Source organism: Lycium barbarum, chromosome 3, assembly GCF_019175385.1.
Source record: "Lycium barbarum isolate Lr01 chromosome 3, ASM1917538v2, whole genome shotgun sequence".
NCBI lineage: Eukaryota > Viridiplantae > Streptophyta > Magnoliopsida > Solanales > Solanaceae > Lycium > Lycium barbarum.
Window position 1 is genome coordinate 142,340,176 of NC_083339.1, and position 26,423 is coordinate 142,366,598.

General features: G+C 37.1%; 3 protein-coding genes across 7 annotated transcripts; 1 reads left to right on the forward strand and 2 right to left on the reverse strand.

Annotated features, from left to right (window-relative positions):
• The first annotated feature begins 2,367 nt into the window (after nt 1-2,367).
• On the forward strand, nt 2,368-7,012 carry LOC132633167 (uncharacterized). 3 transcript variants are annotated; one of them, XM_060349401.1, is made up of 2 exons: nt 2,368-4,335; nt 5,908-7,012. In XM_060349401.1, exon 1 carries the CDS (start codon nt 2,605-2,607, stop codon nt 4,282-4,284), a length of 1,680 nt encoding a protein of 559 aa, XP_060205384.1. In that variant the 5' UTR covers nt 2,368-2,604; the 3' UTR covers nt 4,285-4,335; nt 5,908-7,012. The 3 variants fall into 3 exon arrangements, with proteins under 3 accessions (XP_060205384.1, XP_060205383.1, XP_060205385.1); XM_060349400.1 differs by having other exon boundaries at nt 5,923-7,012; XM_060349402.1 differs by lacking the exon at nt 5,908-7,012 and adding an exon at nt 4,974-5,876.
• Nucleotides 7,013-7,756: 744 nt separating this feature from the next.
• LOC132633168 (ATP-dependent Clp protease ATP-binding subunit ClpA homolog CD4A, chloroplastic) lies at nt 7,757-14,171 on the reverse strand. 3 transcript variants are annotated; one of them, XM_060349404.1, is made up of 10 exons: nt 14,014-14,171; nt 12,287-12,855; nt 11,964-12,079; nt 11,716-11,838; nt 11,451-11,636; nt 10,477-10,692; nt 10,079-10,296; nt 9,573-9,648; nt 9,397-9,486; nt 7,757-9,198 (listed from the first exon to the last, which is right to left on the reverse strand). In XM_060349404.1, the coding sequence occupies exons 2-10, from the start codon at nt 12,846-12,848 to the stop codon at nt 8,017-8,019; spliced, it is 2,769 nt and encodes a 922-aa protein (XP_060205387.1). In that variant the 5' UTR covers nt 12,849-12,855; nt 14,014-14,171; the 3' UTR covers nt 7,757-8,016. The 3 variants fall into 3 exon arrangements, with proteins under 3 accessions (XP_060205387.1, XP_060205386.1, XP_060205388.1); XM_060349403.1 differs by having other exon boundaries at nt 13,882-14,020; XM_060349405.1 differs by lacking the exon at nt 14,014-14,171 and adding an exon at nt 13,819-13,943.
• Nucleotides 14,172-15,714: 1,543 nt separating this feature from the next.
• LOC132633170 (dual specificity protein phosphatase PHS1-like) lies at nt 15,715-25,530 on the reverse strand. Its single transcript, XM_060349407.1, has 11 exons — nt 24,764-25,530; nt 24,412-24,486; nt 24,027-24,160; nt 22,326-22,530; nt 21,741-21,917; nt 21,486-21,646; nt 19,495-20,581; nt 18,052-18,198; nt 17,730-17,957; nt 17,121-17,278; nt 15,715-16,673 (listed from the first exon to the last, which is right to left on the reverse strand). The coding sequence occupies exons 1-11, from the start codon at nt 24,800-24,802 to the stop codon at nt 16,313-16,315; spliced, it is 2,772 nt and encodes a 923-aa protein (XP_060205390.1). The 5' UTR covers nt 24,803-25,530; the 3' UTR covers nt 15,715-16,312.
• Between the last annotated feature and the right edge of the window lie 893 nt (nt 25,531-26,423).

A 26,423-nucleotide genomic window follows, 5' to 3' on the forward strand; every position in this document is an offset into this window, starting at 1 on the left:
TATTGACAAAAAAGAAAAACGGGGATAAAAGTCACTCCCTCCATTTACTTTTACTTGTCCACATTGACATATCAAGAGAAAGAATTTTTTCTTTTTATTATTTTACCCTTCACATTGATTACTCATTTTCATATCATTTTCTAAGGCTATTGAGACTATACACCAATGAATATGAATATTATGATAAAATATATACTTCATTTATTAATTCTTAGAGAACGTGAAAAGTCAAAAGTGGACAAATAAAAGTGGACGGAGGTAATAAATATGTGTAGGAGAATTAAAATTGAAGTGCATATGTGTATACATGAGAAGAGAATAAGTACTCTGTACTATGACATATATCCAAGTGGGATTAAAAAGTAGGTGGTTAAAGTGTACAATGTATATAATTTGGTACAATTTCCATTGCTATTGTTCGTCCTCTCCTCACGTTTAAAGTATTGACAAAGAAGGAAAATGGGGATAAAAGTCACTCCTTCCGTTCACTTTTACTTATCCATGTTAACATATCGAGAGAAATAAATTTTTGTTCTTATTATTAATTTTACCCTTCACATTAATTACTCATTTTCAAATCATTTTCCAAGGCTATTGAGATTTACACTAATAAATATGAATATTATGGTAAAATATATACTCCCTCCGTCCCATATTACTTGTCCCTTTCCCTTTTGGACGCCCCTTAAGAAATCATAAATAAAAGATATATTTTACTATCTTACTCCTATCTCTCTCTAATAAATACATTCTAATCAAGATTGACTATTTTCAAGAACATTTATTACTAAGGGTAAAATGGGAAAGATTTAATTAATGTTATCTTGGTTTTGTAAATGAACAAGTAATTTGGATATATATTTTTAGTAATGTAGCCAAGTAATATGGGACAGAGAGGGTAAGATGAGAAATATTTAATTAATTTTATCTTGGCTTTGTAAATGAACAAGTAATTTGGACATATATTTTTAGTAATGTGGCCAAGTAATATGGGACGGACGGAGTACTTCATTTGTTAATTCTTAAAGAACGTGAAAAGTCAAAACACAAAAGTGAACAAGTAAAAGTGCACGAAGGAATAAATATGTGTCGGAGAATTAAAATTAAAGTGCATACGTGTATATATGAGAAGAGAAATATTCAGTACTATGACATGTGCTCACATGGAATAAAAACATATTTTAGAAATGTGGCTAAGTAATATGAAACGCAGGGGCGGAGCCAGAAAATTTGATAAGGGGGTTCAAAAAAATTAAAAAATAAACAGTAACCTTAAGCGAGCATATCCCATTTCAAATGCCTACAGATTATCCTATATCATAAAAAACTCTACCAAATGTCTCAATAAGCAAGAAAATAACTTAACCACAATCCAGCACACATAAAAGGGAATTGATTATTAAATAAAAATCTACACTTTGATTCTTTTATTAGCTAAAAATAAAGATTTGGAAGACCGATTTTGCAAATAAACAACATTTAAGAATTAAAACAATCAAGGCTTGGGGTTCATGGATGGAAAATGGGTCAGCTACCCATTTCACAAAATGGGTTAATTAACAACTAACAAGAAACAATAATGGGTTTGTTGTGATTTTGAGTATGGTGAAAAAAAAAAACCTTGGAATTGGAAGCCATGGGCGAAGGCCCAAGAAGATGACAGAGTAGGCGCAGGGGTGGAGAAGATAAACAGGAGCAGAGGTTTGAATAAAAAGGGAGCCAGCAGCAGCACAATTGAGTTGACAAAGAACAATGTGTTTTGAAATTAGGGATTCTTTTATCCCAAATGGCTCACGTTTTTATTTTTTAATAATAATAATAATAATAAATAGAGTTCAGTATGACGTGTTTTTGTTAATTTTTTTTTTTAAGGGACTGGATGAAAAAAAGTTTAAAAAGGTGTCGTTGCCGAGAATCGAACCCGTGACTGCGGGCTCAATCACAGGCGCCTCATCCACTGATCCGAAATCTCCATTTGTTAAAAGGATGCAAAAATAATATTTGTACCTGAATAAAAAAATTCACCGTATATATATATAGTGCAATTTTCCAACGAAGGGGGTTCGATTGCCACCCCTGTAGCTCCGCCCCTGATGGAACGGAGGGAGTACTTCGTTTATATATTGTTAAAGAACTTGAAAAGTCAAAAGTGAATAAGTAAAAGTGCATGGAGAAAATAAATATGTCGGAGAATTAAAATTGAAGTGCATACGTGTATACATGAGAAGGAATAAATATTCAGTAATATGACATATATCCACATGAAATAAAAAAATAATTGATTAAAATATAAAATTTATATAACTTTTGTTATAAACATTCATTGTTGTTTTCATCCCTCTTGTAAAGTTATATACTCCTATAACAGAAGAAAAGAAAACCTAATAACAAAGCAAAGAAGGAGCAATGGAAAAATGAAGTGAAGGCCATCCACAATAGAACACGTGTACCAAAAAGGCAATGATGAATTGGAAAGTATGCTTATGCTTAAGAGTTAAGACAGCAAATTGTACAATTTTGTATGAAGTGTTCGTCCCTCCATCCCACTTCTATTAAAAAAGAAAAGCGCCAAGAGGAAACAGGGAAGCGGGAAAGAGAAGCAGCATGGCAGAAGAGCAACTTGTAAGCATGGGCTTTCCGGAAGAAATCGCCGCCGAAGCACTGACGGCTACGGGCGGCGATATCATCAAAGCCACCGAGTGGATTCTCAGTAACAGCCACAACAACAAAGATTCCCAAGATTCTTGCAATTCTAGCCCAATTTCACCATTCCAGCCCAAAATTGATCGATTTTTTACATTTCAATCCAAACCCCTCACACCCACTTCCGTTAAACCCATTGTTACTAATCAGGAGGTGGCAACCCATGAAGAAGATGTGGAATCTCCATTCCTTCGTTTAACAAAGCGTCCTAAAGTATCTGATTCTGAACAAGGAAGAAATAAACACCCACAAAAAGGACCCCCACATGAACCTTTGTCTGAACGAATGAGACCTCGTACACTTGACGATGTTGTTGGTCAAGACCATATTTTAGCACCAAAATCTCTTCTTCGATCAGCCATTGATTGTGGTCGTTTGCCTTCAATACTTCTGTGGGGACCACCAGGTACTGGAAAAACATCCATTGCTAGAGCTATAGTTTACACTTGTTCTTTTACTTCTGCTGAAGGTGGCGTAAATACTTATCGGTTTGTTTCTTTATCTGCTGTTACTTCGGGTGTTAAGGATGTTAGAGATGCTGTTGAAGAAGCAAGAAGAATGAAAAAGAAGGGGAATAAAAGGACTATTTTGTTTATTGATGAAGTTCATAGGTTCAATAAGGCTCAGCAAGATTCCTTTTTGCCTGTAATTGAAGATGGTAGTGTTATTTTCATGGGAGCAACAACTGAAAACCCATCATTTCATTTGATTACTCCTTTATTGTCTAGGTGTAGAGTTTTGACTCTAAACCCCTTAAAACCCCACCATATTGCTATGTTACTTAGGCGAGCCGCGAATGATTCTGATAAGGGGTTGTCTTGTTGTATGGGAGAGACGATGAAAATTGAAGTAAATGATGGATGCATAGAGTTTCTTTCAACAAATTGTGATGGAGATGCAAGGGTTGCATTAAATGCCTTGGAAATTTCAGCTACCACTGCTGCTGCACGAACTCGAATGGCAAGAAATGATGATGTGTCTTCTTTCTCTGCAGTTGTAACTCTGGATGATGTAAAAGAAGCAATGCAATGTAAGCATTTGGCTTACGATAAAGCAGGAGATGAACATTATAATCTAATCAGTGCGCTTCACAAATCTATGAGAGGAAGTGATGCTAATGCTTCCATCTATTGGCTGGCGAGAATGTTGGAAGGGGGTGAAGAGCCTCTTTACATAGCACGTAGGCTGGTTAGGTTTGCTAGTGAAGATGTGGGGTTAGCTGATCCATCGGCTCTTTGCCAGGCTGTTGCTTGCTACCAAGCTTGCCATTTTATTGGCATGCCCGAGTGCAATGTTATCCTTGCTCAGTGTGCTGCTTATTTGGCCTTGGCTCCAAAGTCTATAGCCGTCTATAGAGCACTGGGGGCAGCTCAAAAAGTGGTAAGGGAGTCAGTTGGACAAAATGAAGGAGTGCCCCTTCATCTTAGGAATGCACCAACTAAGCTAATGAAGGATCTTGGTTATGGAAGGGAATATATTTATCCTCCTGACAATCCAAACTCATCCCAGACTTACTTGCCACCGTCTCTTCAAGGTTATAAGTTTCTTGATTGGCCAAATGTTGCAGCAAATGATCGATGATGAGGATTACATGACTATGTTATGGCTTCATGAAAATAGCTTCTTTTTCTGGTTAGCACAGTTTCTTCTCCCTTTTTATCTCGATTTCTCTGGTTTGGGGAATTGTTAGTGATCAGAGAAATCTTTAGTAATTGTGAGTCACATTGTAGTTATTTTGTGGGGCCTTTGCTTTAGTTGTGAGCTGAGGAGGTGGGAAAAACTTACTGGTTTGGAGGGATTGAATGATTTCATTTATGGTTGTAGTTTTGTCAGAATCTATGCATTCCATTCCCTCCTTTTTTTTTTTTTTTGTGTATTTGGGCTACATCTGGAAACAATACATATTTGCTTGATGAGATCTTGTGAGGACATTTGAGGTTTACTTTTGCCACTTCTTTCTCCAATTTTACAGGGATTGTTCACTTGTTATCTCAAAAACTTAATTTGAAATTTGGCCTAGATGGAGATGAATAATTTCTTCATATTGGATCTATATGTCCAATGGTTGAGCTTTGCTTCCACGCTAAACGAATGGAATAATAGTTACGATGTGATTGTTTTGGGTGATGCTCAAATTCAGAGTTCCTCTTTTTTGATGTCATATGATTTAGGATGTTTTCGAAGACTGATTACTTGGTAACATATATCTTTCTTAACTGCTGTCTTAACCATCAATCTATACGGCTTAAATATCACGTCGTTCTGAGCAGGTAATGTGGAGTAGCAGTTGCTGATTGAAGACATAAGCCAATTGATAACTAACGATTCAATCAAGCTTTTCTCTGAGCGGTCTTGTAGAGACTGCTTAGTAGTGTGTTCCTGTTACTTTAGAAACCTGTCTCTGATATTCCCTGTAAACCCACTCCATGTTAATTCTCTCTTGTGGTGTTTCTGCTGAACATGCTAGCCCAAGTTGGAAACTAGAAACCAAGCACTTGATCTGTTCACTACTTATATTCTTGTTTGCATCCCTCCTGCCATTTCTCCACAAAGAGAGGAACCTTCAATAGTATCCATCATTTGATCTGGTAATGCCATCTTGACAAAAAAAGTGGACATTCACATTGTATTCAAATAGTTTGTCTGTGGACCTTTTTCTAGTGAAAATCTCCAGCAATAGGATCCCATAACTATACAAATCTCCTGTTATGGCGACCTCAGCACCCATGCTGTACTCTGCAGTATTGATCCATAGTAGTCAATCATATCTCTGTCTAAAATGTGCATATTGAACCTGATAAAAATTGTGCATATTAAAATTAACCAAGTTTAATTAGAGGATTAGAAAACGAGAGGATATTTACCTGGTGGGCGTAACCAATAGTCCCCTGTATTCCAAGTGAGCTGAATTGGTTAAGGCTGTCTTCCCCAGAAAAAATAGGTATGAGCCTCGCCAATCCAAAATCACTTACATGTGCTATCATGTTATCGTCGAGAGGAATGTTACTTGGCTTGAGATCACAGTGGACCACAGGGATTTCACATTGATGATGAAGTTAATATAATGCAGAAGCCACGTCTATTGCCATATTTATTCTATGAAAAATGTTTAAGCTATTTCATTGTATTTGTCTTTCTGATTCTTGATGTAACCACTCCTCCAATCTACTATTTTCCATAAACTGATACACTATGGTTTTAAAGTTATTTCCTTTGAAGTCAATGCTGGAGCATCCAGTTATGACTTTCACCAGGTCTCTATGCCGAATATTTCTCAAGGCTTGGTATTCATCCACGGATACCTCTTGGACGGGAGCCTCATCCTCTAAATTGTTGCCTGAAAGATTCAGAGTCCAAGGTGGAATTTCTCCTGAGAACTTATTTGTTGAAAGGTCTAGCTCCCGTAGGTTTGTCAATCAGCTAAATTCGGGATGTACTCTTCAAATGAATTGTCTTGCATGTAAAGTGTTTCCAAGGGCCAAACATTTTCCTAGGAGCTTTGAATCCTGAGAAATTGTTGTAGGAAAGGTCAAAACCAGCAAGGTTTGTTAAATCTCCAATCTCCATTGGCAGGGAGCCCATAAAAGAGTTGTAAGAGATATTAACATGTGCCAGGAATTGTGCCACTGAGATCGTCTTCGCCTATATAAAGCCTCAACAGCTGTTTGCAATTTCCAAGGGAGGGAGCAGTCTCGTGATGTTGCCTATTGAAGATGAATCTCGCCTGTCAATCTGATTGAATCCAAGTCGAGAGTTCCCGAGTTTGAAAGGATACCTATAGATGCTGTATGCTATCAGTTAGATGATTTTCTTGCAAGTAAAGTATATTTAGGTTCACCAGCTTTGTAATTTCTCCTTGAGAGTTGTCCGAAAGATCCAAGAGAGTTCAGAAGGAAAGATTTCCAATATGAGGCGAGATGCTTCCTGCTTAACCTCTTGCTTTTCAGATTCAAGTGAGTTAACCCTTTGGTGTTTGAGGCTACATGTAACTCCAGGCCAGTGGCAGAAATGTGAAGAACCATCCCAAGAATCCAAGACTGCTAAAGAGTCTTCAGTTATATAGGATTTGACCTCTAGCAACGCTCACATGTCCGTCTAATTTCTTTGAGTGGCTGCTGCTTGCATCTTGAGTTGCACCAACATTTGAAATTGATAGTAGAAAGAGTGAGCATGAAGAGTAGATTTACACTTATACTATGAACCTTCATTGCTTTCTCAGTTTTATTTGATAGACTTGCGGTTATATTACAAGTCTTGGTTTAGCACTGATTTCAAACATGAAATTTGGTTGTTCCTTCTTTATGCTAAACCATGGGGTTGAAATTTTGTTTTATTGATTATTATAATTTATTTAAAGTTTTCATTCTAAAAGTTTGCAATTTATTCCTAATGGCTTCATTGGCAAGGCATTTGTAATCAACGAGGTCCCTTAATTAAATTCATTTGTCTACTAAATCATGGAAAAGAAAACAACAATTTGGGAAAAGGAAATGATTTTGGTCAAAATCTGTACAGAGAAGAATATAGTACTGCATTTAAGAGTTGATTAACTGCCAGATTTGATAGTATTAAGCTAGGCTAAGAACAGGAAATTTTCTATACTACACCTTCAATTTCAAAAGATAAAAACTAGTGTTGATTCATTCAAGCTCACATATCCTGTTGACTCATGCTAAAGTCAGTGAGGTAGCTCTATTAAATCAGTTAGTCCACTACATGTGTAAATAAAAAATAAAACCAATCTGACTTGTGACGAGTTAAACATGTCAGTTTTGTGTTTTTTCCTCTTAATAATCATCCGACCTGTTACTCGGATTCAATGGCTTAACCGTTTTCAAATCTGGAGATAACTTAGTGATGCAGTGCGCAATATTGTTATAAGGGGTCGTTTGGTTACAAGGATTAGGGGGTTATCCCAGCATAAAATTTGGAATTAAATTTGTCGAATGCTTATCGTGGACATTAGCTAAAACCAGTAGATAAACACATGTTTATAACCTAATCCTTAGCTGTGATTTGAGCCAAACAATGTAACAAGACAGCAGGAAAAAAGTGCTGGAAATGATGACAAATTCAACTATCACCAACCATAAATTAGAAGAAATGCTTCTACATAATCTGTCACTACAATTTCAATGAAATCCAGTAAGTATAGTGTGCAATCCTGGATGCTGCTTTCTCAAATTGGCAGAATATCATCACCCGTCACCCCAAAAAATTACTCACAAGTTGCTTCATAAGCGCAGGAGGCCAAGACAAACGAAAGCAACATTACACAAACAACAAATTTGCAGAGCTAAATGTAGAATTAATCTACACAGGGATAGGCTCAGGAGCTGGATCTGAGGGAGCACCACTACTGCCATTTAGGACGGTCACATTTCCATCTGAATCCACGTCCACAATTACTGAATCGCCCTCTTTGATCTCACCTGCAAGCATCTTCTCGGCCATGCTATCCTCCAGCAGTCTCATAATAGCTCTCCTCAACGGCCTTGCTCCATAGCTTGGGTTGTATCCTTCCTCAACCACCCTGTCTCTAAACCTCTCTGTCACTTGAAGTTCTATCTCCTTATTTTTCAACCTCTCAAAAACCTCCTTAAGCATGATATCAGCTATTTCCTTCACCTCTAACTTAGTGAGCTGACGGAACACAATCATCTCATCCAATCTGTTCAAGAACTCCGGCCTGAAGTACTGTTTCAACTCTTCAGTCACCAAGCTCTTGATGCGATTGTAACTACTATCCTTCTCATCATAATCCAGATCAAAACCTATACGACGTCCTCCTTTCTCTATCACACTGCTTCCAACATTAGATGTCATGATGAGGAGTGTATTCTTGAAGTCGACAGTTCTGCCCTTGCTGTCTGTCAATCTTCCATCTTCAAGAATTTGAAGCATCATGTTGAAGACATCAGGATGAGCCTTCTCAATCTCATCAAAGAGCACAACAGTGTAAGGTCGACGCCTGACAGCTTCAGTTAATTGGCCACCTTCAGTGTAACCAACATACCCAGGGGGTGAACCAATGAGTTTAGAGACTGTGTGTCTCTCCATAAACTCACTCATATCAAGCCGAATCATTGCTTCTTCAGAACCAAAGTAGTAAGTTGCTAAAGTCTTGGCCAGCTCTGACTTCCCAACACCAGTTGGACCAGAAAAGATGAAACTGGCAATAGGTCGGTTGGGATTCTTCAGTCCAACACGAGCACGTCTGATAGCACGACTAATCGATTTTACAGCTTCATCCTGGCCAATGACTCGGTTATGAAGAGTTTCTTCCATTTTTAGGAGGCGATCGGATTCATCAGTTGAGACCTTCTCTACAGGGATGCCAGTCCAGGAAGAGACAATGTGCTGAATATCTGCCTCTGTCACTACGGGACCTGCATCTCCAGCCTCAGATTCAGCCTTGCTCATCTCTTTGTTTTTGTCTATCAAGGCTGAGATCTGTGCCTTAAGATCCATTTCTCTATCACGCAACTCCCCGGCCTGTCCAATGCATAGAGAGGTAAGAGATTAATTTTCCTCATACGTGTAGTGTGCTAGTTGAATTGGCTGACAAATTACAATTCAAAATCATATAGGAGGATTAAAAAATTGCATATCTTGAACATCTCAATGCTTTCAATGAGAAATTAACCAGTTCAGTAGAATTTTATGCACAGGATTGAGAGCAAAACGAGGTACCTTTTCAAAATCTTGACCGCGGACAGCTTCATTTTTCTCCTTCGTAATCTGGCGAAGATCTTTCTCCAGCTCTCTTGCTTCCTCAGGGAGCTAGATGGGTATCAGGAAAACGGGTCATGACTCCATTAGCCAAAAAAAAAGACAGGACAGGGTAAGATAAAGAGAGTACTCTATACCTGTGCATGCTGAAGTCGAACACGGGATCCAGCTTCATCAATCAAGTCAATTGCTTTATCAGGCAGAAAGCGGTCACTGGCCAAAAAAGGTTCAACTTAAAAACATATTCATGCTTTAATTGAGATAAATTATGGAATTCAGAGAATTCTTTTTGGAGTGTAGATAAATTTGCAAATTTTCAGGAGATAAAATATGCTTAAGCGTATTCAGACACCGATACAAAAGAAAACCAGCTTCTACTAGATTTTTCTTTGGAAAGGATATATCTTTAATCTATGTTGCTCGGACTCTTCAAAAATTTCAACGGGTGCATGTTGGATTCTCCAAAAGTAGTGTATTTTTGGAGAATCCGACACGGGTGCGGCATCGAAAGTGAAGAGTCCGCACAACTTAGTCTTTAATCATACGAGAAAAAGAAATTAGTTGGTTATGAAATCCCAAAGTCAAAATGTACCAACTACTCAAGGCTGGAAGAGAATTTGGAAAAGGAGAATATGATTAATACCTGATGTACTGGTGAGAAAGTTGGGCAGCAGCGACTACTGCCTCATCAGTGTAACGGAGCTTGTGATGAATCTCATACCTCTCCCGAAGCCCTCTCAAGATCTGTATGGTTTCGTCCACAGAAGGTTCAGGGACTTTAACTGGCTGGAACCTCCTCTCCAGTGCAGGATCTTTCTCAATGTGCTTTCTGTACTCATCCAGGGTTGTCGCTCCAATACACTGTCAAGCAAAACCAATATTTTGTTATGTTAACAGATACACTTTTGAAATTCCTTTGTACTTTTACCAGGATGAGCTCAGATCAAGATAAATGATCAAACACCAAATTTAGAAGTAGCTTTCATAGTTCAGGATGAAATTCCCAAGGAAGGACATACTAGGTCAAGGAGGATAACTAACCTGTAGCTCGCCTCTAGCCAGGGCAGGTTTCAAGATGTTTGCTGCATCAATTGCTCCCTCTGCAGCTCCAGCTCCAATCAATGTATGCACTTCATCAATAAACAGTATTATTTCATCGCTTTGTTTAATTTCCTCCATTAGTTTCTTTAGTCTTTCCTCAAACTCTCCACGGTATTTTGTTCCAGCAACAAGCAATCCCATATCAAGTGTTATGACCTGATCATCACCCATAGCACGTCACAGACCCACATAATGACAAGGATCTATATCTTTCTTCTTCTTCTTCTTCTTTTTTTTTTTTGACAAAAAGGAAGCAAATACCACATCGAAATAGATACGGACCAAAAAATTCACAAAAATAGGTTCATCTACCCTATGACTTTAGTTAGACTAAGAAAAATTCACAAAAATAGGTTCATCTACCCTATGACTTTAGTTAGACTAAGAAATGAAGTAAGAGGGTAACTAAAACCTGTTTTTCTTAGCGCTTTATAGCTGGGTCCATAAAGCAGTGTTAAGGAAAGATGTAAAGCATGCTTACGGAGGTTGAAATTTGAAAGTACAAGTTAGCGGGATATTCACATGTTTCTGTAAATATTTGGCACGCCTACAAAAAATATTGATCGGACAGATAATTAGATACTTTAGAATCATGTATTTTTTGGCCAGGAGAAGAAGGGGGGGGGGGGGGGGGGGGGGAGGGTTGGTGTTAAATGGGGAAGAACAATATGGCATTTTCTACTTTACGTACTTCTTGTGTATCTGTCTGCGGGATTTTTACTTCCAATTTAATAAATTACCCACTTCATAGAAACCAATTCCAAGACACTATACAAATGCTTTTTGAAGCCTTTCTATCTAAGAATGTAGTGCAGCTTCTGGATCTGCCATACAGTTGACATAAAATTGAAAAAGAAAGAAAATAAAGCACAAGAATACATCATGTTCTGCAAAGTTATCATAAACATCTTTACCTTCTTTCCCTCAATTGTTTCAGGGACATCACCATTAGCGATTCTTTGAGCTAGACCTTCAGCAATAGCAGTTTTTCCAACACCTGGTTCTCCAATAAGACAAGGGTTGTTTTTTGTACGCCGACCCAAGATTTGAGTGACACGCTCGATTTGAGCCTGTCTTCCAACTACAGGATCTAGTTTCCCCTGAAAATACAATATGACCAGATCAAATAAATGGAGACCCAATCAATCACCACATTATGACAAATATCTGTCTAATTACCTCTTCAGCTAACTTTGTCAAATTGGTTCCATACTCCTCCAACGTAGGCATCTTTTGGCCAGAAGTTCCACCTCCAACACTAGCACCAACAGCCTCATTACTCTCGCCAACCATCCGTATGACCTATTTTTAAAAAAAAATAAAAAGAGAAACCGATTACAATGAAGTCAAGCAATTTAAATACCCTCCGCCCCATCAAAAGTACCAAACAAAAACGAAGGTACCCAAAGGAAGCACAAGTTACTTGCCTGTGTGCGAATGTTACTGGGGTCAGCACCCAAGTTTTCAAGAACACGGGCAGCCACACCTTCACCTTCGCGCAGCAATCCAAGTAGCAAGTGTTCCGAGCCAATGTAGTTATGCCCTGAATCAAGAAACCAATCAACATAGAAAACATCCAAATGATTTTCAGAATCCAATGAAGTTTGTGCGCGGAGAGGACTAGAGAGAAAAAAGTACCTATTGAAAAGCATGCCTATAACAACTACATTAAAATAGACCTCAAAGAGAACATCTTTTTTTATGCCGTACGACAATCCCACAAAAGACTGAAATGATTAGATAGGGGTACCTAGTTGGCGGGCTTCCTCCAGAGAGAGTTCTAGAACACGCTTTGCACGAGGAGTAAAAGGAATCTCAACAGCAACAAATCCACTACCCCTTCCAATTATCTTCTCTACCTCCACACGAGCATCTTTCAAATTAATTCCCATGGATTTTAGAACCTTAGCAGCAATACCAGTTCCCTCACCAATAAGACCCAACAAAATCTGCTCTGTGCCAACAAAGTTGTGACCTAGTCGTCTGGCCTCTTCTTGTGCAAGCATAATAACTTTTATTGCTTTCTCGGTAAAGCGCTCAAACATTGCTTTTGGGACAAATCGGCACCCTCGTGGCCGTCTGAAAGAAGTAGCAGCTGCCACTTTTGAATGGAGAGTTTGTCCAGATTTTACAAGTATGGTATCTATTGCATTGCACCCTCGCAGTCCTGAAAAACTGTTCAGCCTTAAGGAATGAGATTTTACATCACATAGCATTCTAACAGTTCTTTGTTTTTTCCCGGATCCATTGAATTGTCCAGCCCGGGCAACTGAAGATGGGATGTTTGTTGAGTGAACTAAAGCTCTAGCCATGATGGACCTGCAATGTGACATGATAGCATATCAGAAAAGATCACTAGTGGCATTTGGCAAAATACCAAGGTTCATATTACATAACAGAATAAGGATACAGTAAAAAATGAATTCATAATTAGACGACATCAACAAAACCATCTTTAACCAATAACCATTGAAGATTACTTTTTTTAGGTGACATAATGTAGAGAAATAGGATCATTATGGGAATGCCAAACTTCAAAAACTCTGCAAATGCATGTTGCCAATTTCACAAGATACTCGAGTAACATACAACTAGGGCACAAGCTTAAAACTAAATTCAAATGTCATCATAAATTACTCCATAAGAAAATAAATAATAAAGTCGCAAGACCTGGAAAACTATGCAGCCACTGAGTGGCAACTGTTTTTCCCTGATTATGCAGCTGAGCTGCAAGGACTTTAGTTTCTAAACTAGCAGAATTGCGAAACATCAAAAGCTGTATGTCGATTTTGTATAGCTTAACTTGGTTCCAATCAGATTATCTCATCTAAAACTCTAGGATATAATACAAATTAGTAAAACAACCCATGCCCTTAAAAAATCCAGTTTCATTCTACATCCCAAAAGACCAAGTGGTTATAAACACTTATGAGTAATTTAGTGAAGCAGTGAAGGGAGAATTCTAATACCACAACAAGTCAATCAAAACCACATCAAGTGCTTAATTAAAAATCTAAACATGGTGAGCTACATCATACCCCTTTCAAAGTAGCAACTTGAGAGACAAGCTCAGAATCCACAACAACACCAAACGATAAAATAGTAACCACATTAAGCTCCTAAGCTTTGAAAGAAAATACTACAAACAAGTAGAAGCAAAAGACCCATCTTTACGAATTCAATTTGATAAAGTAAAATCACCAAAATAATCTAAAATAACAGAACAAACAGCTCAGAACAACTCAAAATGAACAAAATCAGCTCCAAAGTTTCAATTTTTACCGCTTTGTTGAGCAACTAATGCTTGAATTTCAACACAAGAAATAAAGGGGTGGAGGTACTAACATGTATTAAACACCTAACTCAAGCATTCAACACACACCCAAAACCAAATCTTGAAAAGAACCCTAAGACCAATCTCTCATTCACCAATAAATATGTACATACAATTATCCATTAGGTCAAGGAAAAGCTCACCTTCAATAATACAAAAGATTCTGAAAATTTGAAAAAGAGATAGAGAGAAAGAACAAGAAAGGGAAAAGAAATAGAGAGACCAAAAGGTCGGCTGTGTAATAGCTAATAGATATTGAGATATAATTGTTGGATGTATATATAACAGCGCTCTCTCTCTACCTACTCTCCGGACCCTCTTTGGATTGGCTTATTTTAGGTGTAAAAATAAAATAGCATTCAAAACATTTTTGTAGTGTTTGTGCAACATAAAAAAATAAAAAAAAACTTTTAATTATTTATTTTTAAGTTAAAATAATACTCCCTCCGTCCTAGTTGAATAGTCTTATTTTATCTTTTTTGATCGTCTCAATAAAAATGTTTCTTTTTATATTTAATAAGTTAAATATTCAAATATCCTACGTAGAAAGTTTGTAATTGAGGATATTTTAATACATTATTCATATTTTTAATTTAGAACTACAAGATTCAAAAGTCTACTTTTATTCTTTAAATATTATGTCAAATCAAACTAAAATACTTAAAATGAGATGGAGAGACTAAGAGGGTGTTTGGATTAATTTATTTTAAGTACTTATTGGCTTTTAAGCTTTTATTTTAGTTTTTATAGTGTTTGGCAAATATAAAAAGTGTTTAAAAACACTTATTTTTAGGCAAGAAAAGTGTAAAAATAAGTCAAAAATTGAGTATTCCAACTTATAATTTTTAGGTTATAAGCGACTTTTAAAAAGCCAATCCAACACTCTCTAAACATAAGTAAAGTCATAAGTTATAATTACATCCAAGTTGGCTCGTAGTCTCTAGGATTGTGTTTTTGCATACGCTACTCCACTGACCACTTGTGCACCGTCGTTGCACAACAAAAAAATCTCTCTTCTTCGTATCGTCACCTTTCTTCTTCTTCGTTGAAATCACCAATGCAAATCTCAACCGTTGCTTTTGATTACTTAATCTTACTGGCCAAGTCACCCGTCAAAGGAAAAGGACATATGGCCCCCACTGTTGTTGCTGTTGACGTGTCTGCTGGTTGATCTCAATTTTTGTTTTCCTCTTTATTTCAATTTGTTATAATTCCAACATCTCATGTATCATATTTAGGATTACAAATTTTAAAAACATTTTAGTACGTACTATAATATACACATTATATTTAAGATTACTAGATCTGAAAGTCTTATTTTTGTTCTCAAACTTCATTCATGGTCAAATTTATCCACATAAATATTAGCTCGAAATATCATAATTGTTTAATCATTGATATTCACAATCAATATGTTAAGGAGCAAAATCACTATAAAAAAAATTTGAACTCAAGATTCTAGTTAATGATAGAAAAAATCCATCGCATTGTAATGGACTTGGAAGATTTTTTTTCTTTCTTTTTTTTTGGACAATTTCCTGATTTATTGAAAAAGACTTTTAGATTGGGAAACTTGGAACAAGTAGGTCCTCTCATTTTAAGCAAAATTTGGGCAAAACAATCGTTCTTATTTGGACTGACATTAACCTTTGTTTTGTTTTTTAGTTTGTGATTCAAGCCCCTGTTGTTCACGTCACCCACGCTTTCCTCCTTTCTTTTGTCTAGAAAAGAAGAATAAAAACAAATATAGTAAACACATGGTTAAATGACTTGCATTTTAATAGTCAGACACAAATAAATTAGTTGCGTGGAAGTTAGAAATACAAATGACAACAGGGGAAAAGTAAAAGAAGTACAAGATCTTCATTTGCTTTACGTAACGGGAAGCCAACAAGAAGTTTAAAATGTAAGAATTGGCGACTACAAATGCTAAAAACAATCCATGCTTCTACATTGTCCAAGACCAAAACTAGTTACCAACAACAAATGTGTCAAAATAAGAAATCAACCTCAAGCCAAAACACTATATGACACTCATAATAAAGTCGCATGGTTTTTCTATATTGGCGGTGTTGAAACCAACTTACACGCACCTCGACTATTCCACCAGCATAGGTACCTCAAATTCTGTCTACCATGAGTTAGACAAGCTAATAAACATTTCTTTTACCCTTTCTATGGCTGGAAAGGTTACAGATTTCTAACTTCCTAAAATTACTGCGAGAATACAACTACAGAGGGAGGATCCTTAAAACTCTTACGCCTCTGCTTGTGCATGTCTACAAATTAAGCCAGCACGCGAAACTTACATGTTTTATTTTGTTTGCCTGATTTTGGAATTACATAATCATGGGAAAGACTTTGAGCTTCATGCTCCACATCTACAATGACCAATTCCCGTGTGAGGTTGGTCAGGCCAGCAGCACACTATTAAAGTCAGGATTATAATTCTTCAATCATGGAAGATTGTCTCTGCGTAGGGCTGACACTTCCACCTCGACTAATTTTGAGTGCATCTAAGGCCTTCTGTATTTCCATGTTCATAGCACTGTCGACACTACCGGATGATAGTTTCTTGTGTGCTTTCTGCAAATGAAGCTTCAGTGAACTGCTGCTCAAGCCAGCGTTCTTTCCACAGATGGGGCAAACCTTCATGATTGGCTTCCGCTGTTGCCATTCCATAGATACCTTACCATGCAACTTGCGATCTAAGTCCAAAAGAATCTTTGCAAAGCCATCATTAGGTTGGGCTCGGCGATGAACTCGTCTCAGTGTATTCCATGCCTTCAACAAAGTAAACTTCCTGCAGCATATAATCTTTCCATTATGAAATTTCTTGCATGATTCCCGGAAAACAAATAGCATCACTAATCTACTCGCCCGGTTCTAATAGGCAACGTGTCTAATTGCTTCTAAAAATTATAACAAGTCTACTAGAGAACTTTCTATGCAGAATACTACTAAGTTTTGAGACTTTTTAAAATAATATAGATAGATAGATAGATTACTATTATATATAAGGGACTACAAAAGGGCTTTTGTAGTCCTCACAAAACTTTCCCAAAAAATGTCAAACTTTTCAATTAATTACTTCTAGGTCCTAATCTTATTTTTTAAAGTCCAATTATTTTTGTTCTTACTTCTTAAATAATAAGCAAGTCAGCTAATAGGAGTATCAATTTGTTTGAAATTCAGCTTCACGTTATGTAAGTTAATTCATAAGCCATTCATCATATCATTCTGAACTTACTTCCTGAGCATTAAATAAGCAAGAACAACTGTAGCACTCCTGCTTCTCCCTTCAAAGCAATGAACCAGAACCTTCCCACCGTTTTCCTCAACATGGTCGATAAAATCATGTGCTTCTTCAAAGAGAGCACTGATGTTAGAATCTTCATCGTCACATATCTGCCCATACATGAAAAGTATCAACAGACATGCAACCCATTGTTACTATATAACAAATATAAGAGTAGGAGAGCATCCAAAGACGGTTAAGAATTTCTGAGAAAATAAAATAAATGCCACAAACAACCAATTACTTCAGTTGCTAAAACAAAAACATCAGTAAGAAACTTTTTTCGATTTGTAGCTTGCACAGTCGACAGGTTTTAAGAAAAAACTACTTCCTCCTGCGTCGAAATTCGAAGATTTTAGGATAATTATTTCATAGTATAGCCACACGATGAAGACTCAGAAAAATTGGGAGAATTCTAGCACTTTCACATTAAGGAGACTGAAAGATTGAAGTTTTCAGAGCTGTATCAAACACAAAGAATTATCATAAAATTTAAAGCCAGCATAAAAAATATTAATCCAGCAGAAGCAAGAAGGCTAAGAGGGAGATTCAAGCACTTACAGAAAAGTTTTTATATTCGAACAAATCAGGAAACTGGGAATCTGACTGCCCAGTTTCATTTGCACAGAGACATAAAATATGTGTGATTCCTAAATGTTGCAGTGTGTACACAGATCTAGCGGCAAGTGCGCCACCGATAAACAGGCTGCCTGAGATTGCAGATGGTTTTTCTGTATTTGCAGCATCAGAAATCAATGATATCCTCTCCAGAATGTGCTCAAGCCTGACCTATAAGTTGCAGAATTTGGAAAAGGATTACAACAAAGATAAATTACTCGGGTACCAAGTGTCTTAAGAGACATGCTGAATATAAGTCTAGTACCTTCAGCTCATAAGCATCGACCACATAATTACTATCACTTCCTTCAAAGAAACCTGTATTGAAATTGTTTTCCTGGCACAATTTAATTGCATCACTTTTAAGCATCTCATTCCATTGCTCCAATTCTTTGTTTAGTTCTGCATCTACCTGAAAAAGAGACGCAAAATGCCAGTAATTGAGAGGAGCTTGCTCAAGACTTAGGGTTTGTTAAATTAGGCCTTGAGCCTAACTCTCACCCCAAAAGCTAGCTCAGAGGGAGGAGGATTGTCCAAGCCATATAAGGAGCCCAGGGTTCTCGTCCGTCGATGTGGTATTCCATTCATCACCCCCCTCACGCCCAGATCCAGACATTCTTTATCCGAGGTTCCACGGTCCGGTCTGGAGCGCGCACATTCATCAACCGGGGTATTTCCACCCCTCTCTCGGTCCAGGACCGGTCAATTATTCCAGGAGGCATTCCACATCCCCTCATAGGGGATGTTAAAGAAATGAACCTTGGGCCTAACTCAACCTTTTAAGCTAGCTTATGAGGGGAGGATTGCCCAAGGACATATAAGGAGACCAAGGACCCTTAAACCCACAAAGGTGGTACTCCAACAGGGTTTTCTTTTATTAGAAAGAAATCTCCAGAACAGTATAAAAAAGTCATGCCACAACCAATGACAGTAAAGAAACATTAACCAGGATATGAAAAAATTTCGTGCCAAGAGACAAACAAAATTCTTAATTCATAACTGAAAAGATGTAATGATACCCAGCATATTTCATATGCAAATACACATCTTAATGTTTATGGAAAGCAACTGTAGTACTTAAAAAGTTTAGTCACAGAAAATCATGTAATATCAAGAGAAGCTAATCAAACTACCCTTTCATGAATCACCCAACTTAGAACAAAAACCGTCCTTTTCCACCGTTAATAGGGAACTTGCCACACATCCTCTGGCACCAAAGTAAGTCTCTTTGGACTAATCAGACAATACGTATAATAAATACTTAAATACTACTCCCTCTGTCCCAATTTATGTGACACCCTTTCCTTTTTAGTCTGTCCCACAAAAAGAATATTACTTTTCTATAATTAGAAACACCTTAACTTTAAAATTCCTGTTTACCCTTAATGAAATGATTTGTAGCAACACAAATATGTATGGCTTATTTTAGACAACAAGTTTCAAAAGTCTTCCTTTCATTCTTAAACTCTGTTCCCAGTCAAATGGTGCCACATAAATTGGGACCAGAGGGAGTAATACTCTAGATTTAGTACCCAAAGGAATATTATAAACCATCACATAATTGAATACCGGGAAACGGGGAAAAAGAATTTCTTGTCTAAATTTGGAAAACCACTGAATAAGCTTATCAACATCTTTTAGCTTTCTAGCTGGAGTAAAGTCGTAATTAGTGCTTTGTCAAGAGAAATTTTTAATGTACATCACAAACCTTAGCAAATTTGTGAAAGTCACGGAGTTTTGATGTGAAACGGATACTACTAAGTGGTTCACCACTGCCCTTATAGCACTTTCCTTGGCTATCGCGTGAATTTGGAGAAATCATAGAATCCAAACTGTCTCTGCATCCAGAAGATGAAGGTCTAGGAGCTGTTCTTTGACAGTCTGATTCATTTGAATCCAAATATGTATCACTTGGTGCGCGTTCTTTGCTTGGTGTTGAAGGGCAATGCCCCACAAAACCAGCAGATAGTGAAGGCGACTCAGGAATTACCATGTCTTCTTTCTCAAGATCTCCAGCAGAAGCTCTGTTGATAACACCAAGAAATACTCGAAAGACACTATCCAGTTTCTGATGAAGGGTGAGAAGGAATATATGAAATCCCTGCAAGTCACGCAGAGCTGCTCGAAATCCAATCCGAAATTCATGCCCTATTGAAGCAAAGTCAGCTGCCTGATTGTTGTTCATTGCATCAGAAGGCTCTGGAGGAGATCCTAATTTTCCTCCTGTAATCTCGTATAATAATTTCGATGCATACTCAGGACTGTTAATAAGGAGCTCAACAAGCTTAGGATAATTTTCTTGATCATTTGCACGCTTTCCAGCAGGCGGTTTTCGCGGAACCCCAGAGTCTATTGCTACAATGTGAAAATCTGGACACGTTGACTCATTTGAAGTTTGACTTGCGTTCAGATTGCAAGATTTTGGAGATTCTGTGATGTCAGAAAGGTCAGAACTCTGTGATATTAATCCGGGGTTAGGAGTGCTTATTCTGCTATCTACAGAATTAGCTCTTCTTTCTTTCTGAAGTGCCCGAATCACTCTCGGCCTATATCGATCAATTGCAGAATCAAATGCTGCCGCTAGTGCATCCAAGTTTGCAGAATTCACTTTATCAGCCAACAATAAGTTTGCAGGGTTTCCGCGCCATCTCAGATGGCGACATGGAAGTCGATCTTCATTTCTTATGACAAGATCCAACATCAAAACCCTACCTAGAGCTGCTGCAGTCCTTTCTCCTGCTTCTCGTGAATCAAATGCATTTGAGCTCTCCAATAGAGGGGACCCGTGGATGTAGCTGAAATAGCAAGTCATAAAGCCAATGAAAGTATCAACATATAAATCTAGCATCATATAACATTTCCTTAGACCAAAAACAATTTCTTTAATGATAGTAAAAGGGAAAAGGTAACACAAGGACTTCCCAAAGTGATTACTGTCCTAGTTCCCCGAAAATTTGTCATATTATATGTGGTACAAACGAAGCGCCGCCAAAACTGTAGGTTATCTAACTTGGTCTTTCACTCCACTTTCCTACTTTTGGCTCCCTCATCTATAACTATTTCCTTTTATAGTTTGTTTTCATAATCATCAAATTAAATATTCGACATTATTTTTTTTAGTAATATATCAAGCCAAACAGTTAAAAAACACATATGCTCATGCATCACATGAACATGATTTATGCATCACCATACATTGGTAGACTTCCTTTGAGCTGAGGGTCTATTAGAAACAGCCTCTCTACCCCACAAAGGTGGGGTAAGATCTACGTACATCTTACCCTCCCCAGACCCCACTTGTGGTATTATACTGGGCATGTTGTTGTCATACACTGGTAGACCATACATACAAATACAAGAATGAAGAAAAGAGTTGGTTCTCATTCCACAAGAAGGCAGTAGCTGAGAGAAAAGATTGCCTGATCCAGCAACAGTTCCTCGTTTTGGCTTATGCTTTCTAAGCGAAGCCTAATTTGATAAGATTTACAACCTAAAAAGAGCAAAAATTATCGATCAAATAAATTTGCTTCCCATAGTAAGTAACAGCCTCTTGATTATATTCTCATATTTTCAAATTGCGTTCATCTAAATTACAATCCTTCTCAGGCACCAATCCACCAGCAAAGAGATTTTAAGAAACAGGGTAATTAATGCAAATGTGCTCTAACGCTCCACAAAAAGATCAAGTTGCATACGCACTTCATTAACGTAAGGCACCGGCTTAGCTCAAGAGCTTCCAGAAGTTCTGAACACGTCATTTCCACAATCTCGTCACCTTCTGAAATTGCTGTCTCTTTTGCTTTTTCTGCAGCTTCCTTGATCTGTAGCCACTCTGGACTACAGTTATGAATAACCCTGGCCTGCAATATTTGGATACATTAGTTAATGATATGACATACAAAATCTCACTAATAAAACATATAAACACTTATAATGAAAGTGAGAAGGAACGACTTGTGGAGTTTGGACACCTAGCCACTTTGCAAATTCATAGCCCAGACGTTCTGATTGTGTTGCCATCCTTGAAGAGGATATCTTTATAACAGCTGCAGCTTCTTTTGGAGAAGCATCATCATTTTCAGGTTCATTAAATAGCGCAAAAAACACAACACCTCCAGAATTTACAGTCACCTGTGTTCAGTTGACATGAGCAAAAAAATGTTAAGAACACAGCAATAATGGAAAATGCTCAAAGTGTGCGCAGAATGTGTAGTTGACTTTCCCTTCGCCACTTTGTTGTTTACAATAAATATAAAAGGTGATTTTATAACATAAGTTCATTTACTTTCTTACATTCCCTCTCATACCAGAAAGTATGTTCAGTTGAAAATGATGCATATGATTATCAGAATCATGAACTTCCTTGGTAAGAGAAAAGTTTAAAAAACTTGAAAAGAAAAAAAGAGTTAAATAACTAAGGATAATGCTACTAATTTTTATTTTGGATAAGTAAGGGTCATACTGTACTTGTTTCAGTCAATTCTAAATCTTTTTCAGACAATCAGGTACTGAGGAAATATAATATCAAAACTGAAATACCTCTAATGCTTTATTAGGGTCATCCTCAGACTGTTCGGTACTACTACTGTGCTCCGTGTGGTGAAGAGAGGACAGCATGTTCCATGAAAAGGTGCTTGATTCAATGTCCAAAACCGCTGCTTTGCCAAGTCTCTCCCATAAACTTACTTCTGTTGTTTTCTCAGATGGTAGAGGATCAACCTGATCAAGACTCGACTCCTCTGCACTGAACGGGAATTATACTGGAGCTACATTATGGTTGTATTTGTACTTTATATGTTTATAAAACCCAACGAGTCCATGCAATTATTTGCACAATAGACAGAAAGAAGAATAGAAATGTAATTACCATTATTCTTTTAAGAATATGGGCCCACAACAGCAGCTAAGACTTTGCTCTCATCAGAAAGTTCGAAATTTTTCTTGAAACAAAGGTGTGTTAGAAGTTAGAACTTGTGTCACTCATTTAATCTCAATAGTGAAAGGGAAACCACAGTTCCCATTCTTCCATTTTTTAAGGAAGTGTCAACATGGCTCCAGACTTGCATGCAAAAGACACTTCATCCCTCAACTTGAAGCATTTTAGCAGCTACCACTGGAGAAAATAGCTTCTACCGAACATAGGTACTTATTTTCACTTGATTTCCTTGTGAAGAAGAAGATGAAAGACAGATAGGAGATCTTTTCTTCTGCTCCAAGTCCTATGTATAGAAATTAGAAACAGAACATGAAAATGCCAACTTTCAACTTCCTTCATTTCATTAGGCACTCTTTCCTTTTTGCCAATTCCAAAAAGAATGACACATTTCTATATTTTGAAAATTCTTTAACATTCTAATTTAGTCCTTATGACATGGCTCTTCAGGAATTGAAGTGGCATCTGTAGACAACACAATACTGTGGGTACTTTGATTTGGGCATGTTATATATCTTTGCATTATATATCAAAAGACTTTCTTTCTTTCTTTCTTAAACTCCATGACAAGTTAAACACCACCATATAGAATGAAACAGATGTAGTAATAACTTTCGCCTTGCCACCACGGACCGAAGATAAAAATCTAAAATCCCAACTGGCAAATTGTGGTCTATAAATTAGTCATAGCTCTTGGCAGAATAAACTCGAGTACAGTATAACAGTGAATTTCAAGACCACTCAAATCAGGTTAAAAGAACCAAAGTCACTAATCTCAAATCCCATTTAATGCTTTTTCTTTTGCAGAGGACTGTAGGGAATATGTGTGCGTCAATACCATCCAAACCCAACTCTCAAAGTTGTGTTTCCTAGTGGCAAAACTAGGATTTTATCAAGAAGTGTCAAAATATGAAAAAGTAAACATACTGTTAAAGAAATGGACCTTGGGCCTAACTCAACCCTAAGAGCTAGCTCATGAGGGGAGGATTATCCAACTCCATATAAGGAGATCACCCATCCCTTGAATGGCTGATAAGGGACTCTTTCACACATACATAGAAATCAAGGGGATTCAACACATTGTATATGTACACAAAAATGTCTTTGTACCTATCTACACAGTGTAATTTTGCAGCGAAGGGGTGTCAGTTTTCTTTGACACCCCTTGGATACATGTGGCCCCGCCACTAGTGCTGCCAATACACAATAGTTGGACTAATAGCTTGAGTAAGCATCAATCTAAAGGAGTATTTGTAACCACTAATCAAGTTATGATTAATAAGGCATAGTATAAACAAGGGAGGTACCTTAATGGCATGCTATCGGCTCGTCTAGGGAAACCTGAAGAGCGGTACTTGCTGCTGCGCTTACGGACCAGCTCAAGCCATTGGGCGAACCGATACGCCGGTCCCGCCGTGATATCCCCCAACATATACAGCACCTGCAAATAGCAATTGTCCACCCTTAAATTATCCAATCCCATTACTCAATAGAACTTCAAAAATGATAACAACAATATACCCAATGTAATATCACAAGTGGGGTCTGAACATAGACCTTACCCCTACCTTTGTTGGGGGGTTTCCACCCTCGGTTCAAAAGAAGTGTAATCAAAGACAGCAATATACCAAACAAATGTAGCAAGAGATACTAATACACGTTGAAGAATAAGACTTCAAGAATGAAACTGACCCGAGAAGTGACAGTGAGGGGCAACGGAGCCTCAGGCTCGTCAGATCCCAGATCAAAGTCTTTCTCTTCTTCTCTCTGCATATACATAAGTTCTTTTTCCCACTTATAATAAGATCGCTATAAGCAATACAAATCAAGAACCTAGATCTATATAATTCAATACAAACACATACAGCAAGTACAGTACTAAAACTAAAAACTCATAATGATTATTCATGTGCTATGCCTATATCCTATACGGGCAGTATTTTTTCTTTTCTTTTTTTATTATGAAAAAGGAAAAAAAAGGGACATGGGGTGTTATTGATTTGAATAGAAAAAGGTAATAATGTGAAGGAAAGAGAGAGCGTGCCTGAAGGGAGTACATATCTTCTTGATTCTCATTGGCCATTGCTTTACTTTTGTTTGAAAAAGCAAACAATATTTTGCCGCTTTTTTTGGGCCGTTGAGACTTTGAGAATACGGTACGTTTAGCAGAGAGCGCTTTTCATGGAGATTTGAGATCGAAACTCAGTTTGGGCGCTTCTTTTTTTATAGGCAACAGTGATGATGACACACTCACGCGACTGTTTTATGTTAATGCGAATTTTGGACAGAGTCCTTGTACTTGTTTTGTATGTAAGGTTCAGCCATGTATTTCTTTTCTCCCGCCAATTGTAACTAACTTATTTGATTAAATTTCTAACATCTGCTTATTTTAAGAAATACATTTTGTTAAGCAAAATTAAACAAGTATTACAGAAGTCGTTTGTGTTAATATTCGAGAGTCTTTTTAGTATCAAATTACGATAAAAAAACATGTAAATGTGAGCTTCACATTTTCTTTAAACTTAGAGATACATAAGTATGCTTCTTTGAAGCTCAACTAATAGAATTCAAAAAGTTGTTCGTTAACATTAGTATACGTAGTAGAGTGGATGGATTCAATTAATCAAGATCTCGAGTTTGAGTTTTGAGAATGAAAAAATTCCTAACAGGAGTATCCTTCTTTAATACGTTGTGACTTCGCATTAGTCGAGCTTAGAGGTGGCAATTTGAGCCCATATTTAAAAAATTAGCCTATTTTACTCACATGTTAGTGAGTTGGTCACTCATATTTCAGGTGGGTAAATATGGGTTTCAAGTCTCTTTTTAACCTATAAAAATATGGGCAAAATATGGGGAAAAAAGATTCTTACTCCTGCCCCACCCCCACCACGACCCCCCCCCCCCCAAATTTCAATTTTCCTATATATTACTTCTATAAAAAAAAATTATAAATAATGGAAAAGAATTTATGGTCCCCCTTACCCCTCCCCAAAAAAAATCAATTTCATATATTTTACTTTTATAAAAAAATTATAAAAAATGAAAAAAAAAATTCTTACCCCCACCCCACCCCCTCCACAACCCCCACCCCTCACCCCTGAAATTTATATGAAAAAACTAATTTAACTTGACAAAAGAAAAAAATTATAAACATACACTTGAAATAATATTACACTTGTATAATATGAATTAACCCATAACCAACCCAACCATTTATCACCCAACCCATATTTATCCATATAAAATATGGGCGGTTTGAAACCCAACTCATTTTTGTTCAAACCATTTTCAACCAAACCAAATCCAATCAAACCCACCCATTTACCACCACTAGTCGAGCTAGTACTACCAAAAAATGGACGGCTAAACCAGATAAAAGAAGGTCCTCTTTTTTATTATTCTTGCCTCAAAGATTGCTTCTCTTTTTTCCTTAAGTATCAACTCCTTTTAAGGATTAGTGTATGTCATAAGATTAAGCCCTTGAATGGATTCCTGGGTTTTAGAATATCAAAATTTACTCACATAACAAGAGCGAACTTAGAAAAATCAACAATTATCTAACATAAATTTGTAAGTTCATTTCAAAGTTCCAATGTTCATTAATAAACCATTTTGAAGTTTAAAGAACTCAAATTAACTATAATTATTTCAAAATATTGAAACATTCTTTCCAACAATGACTTGTTAAGTAGCATCAACATTCA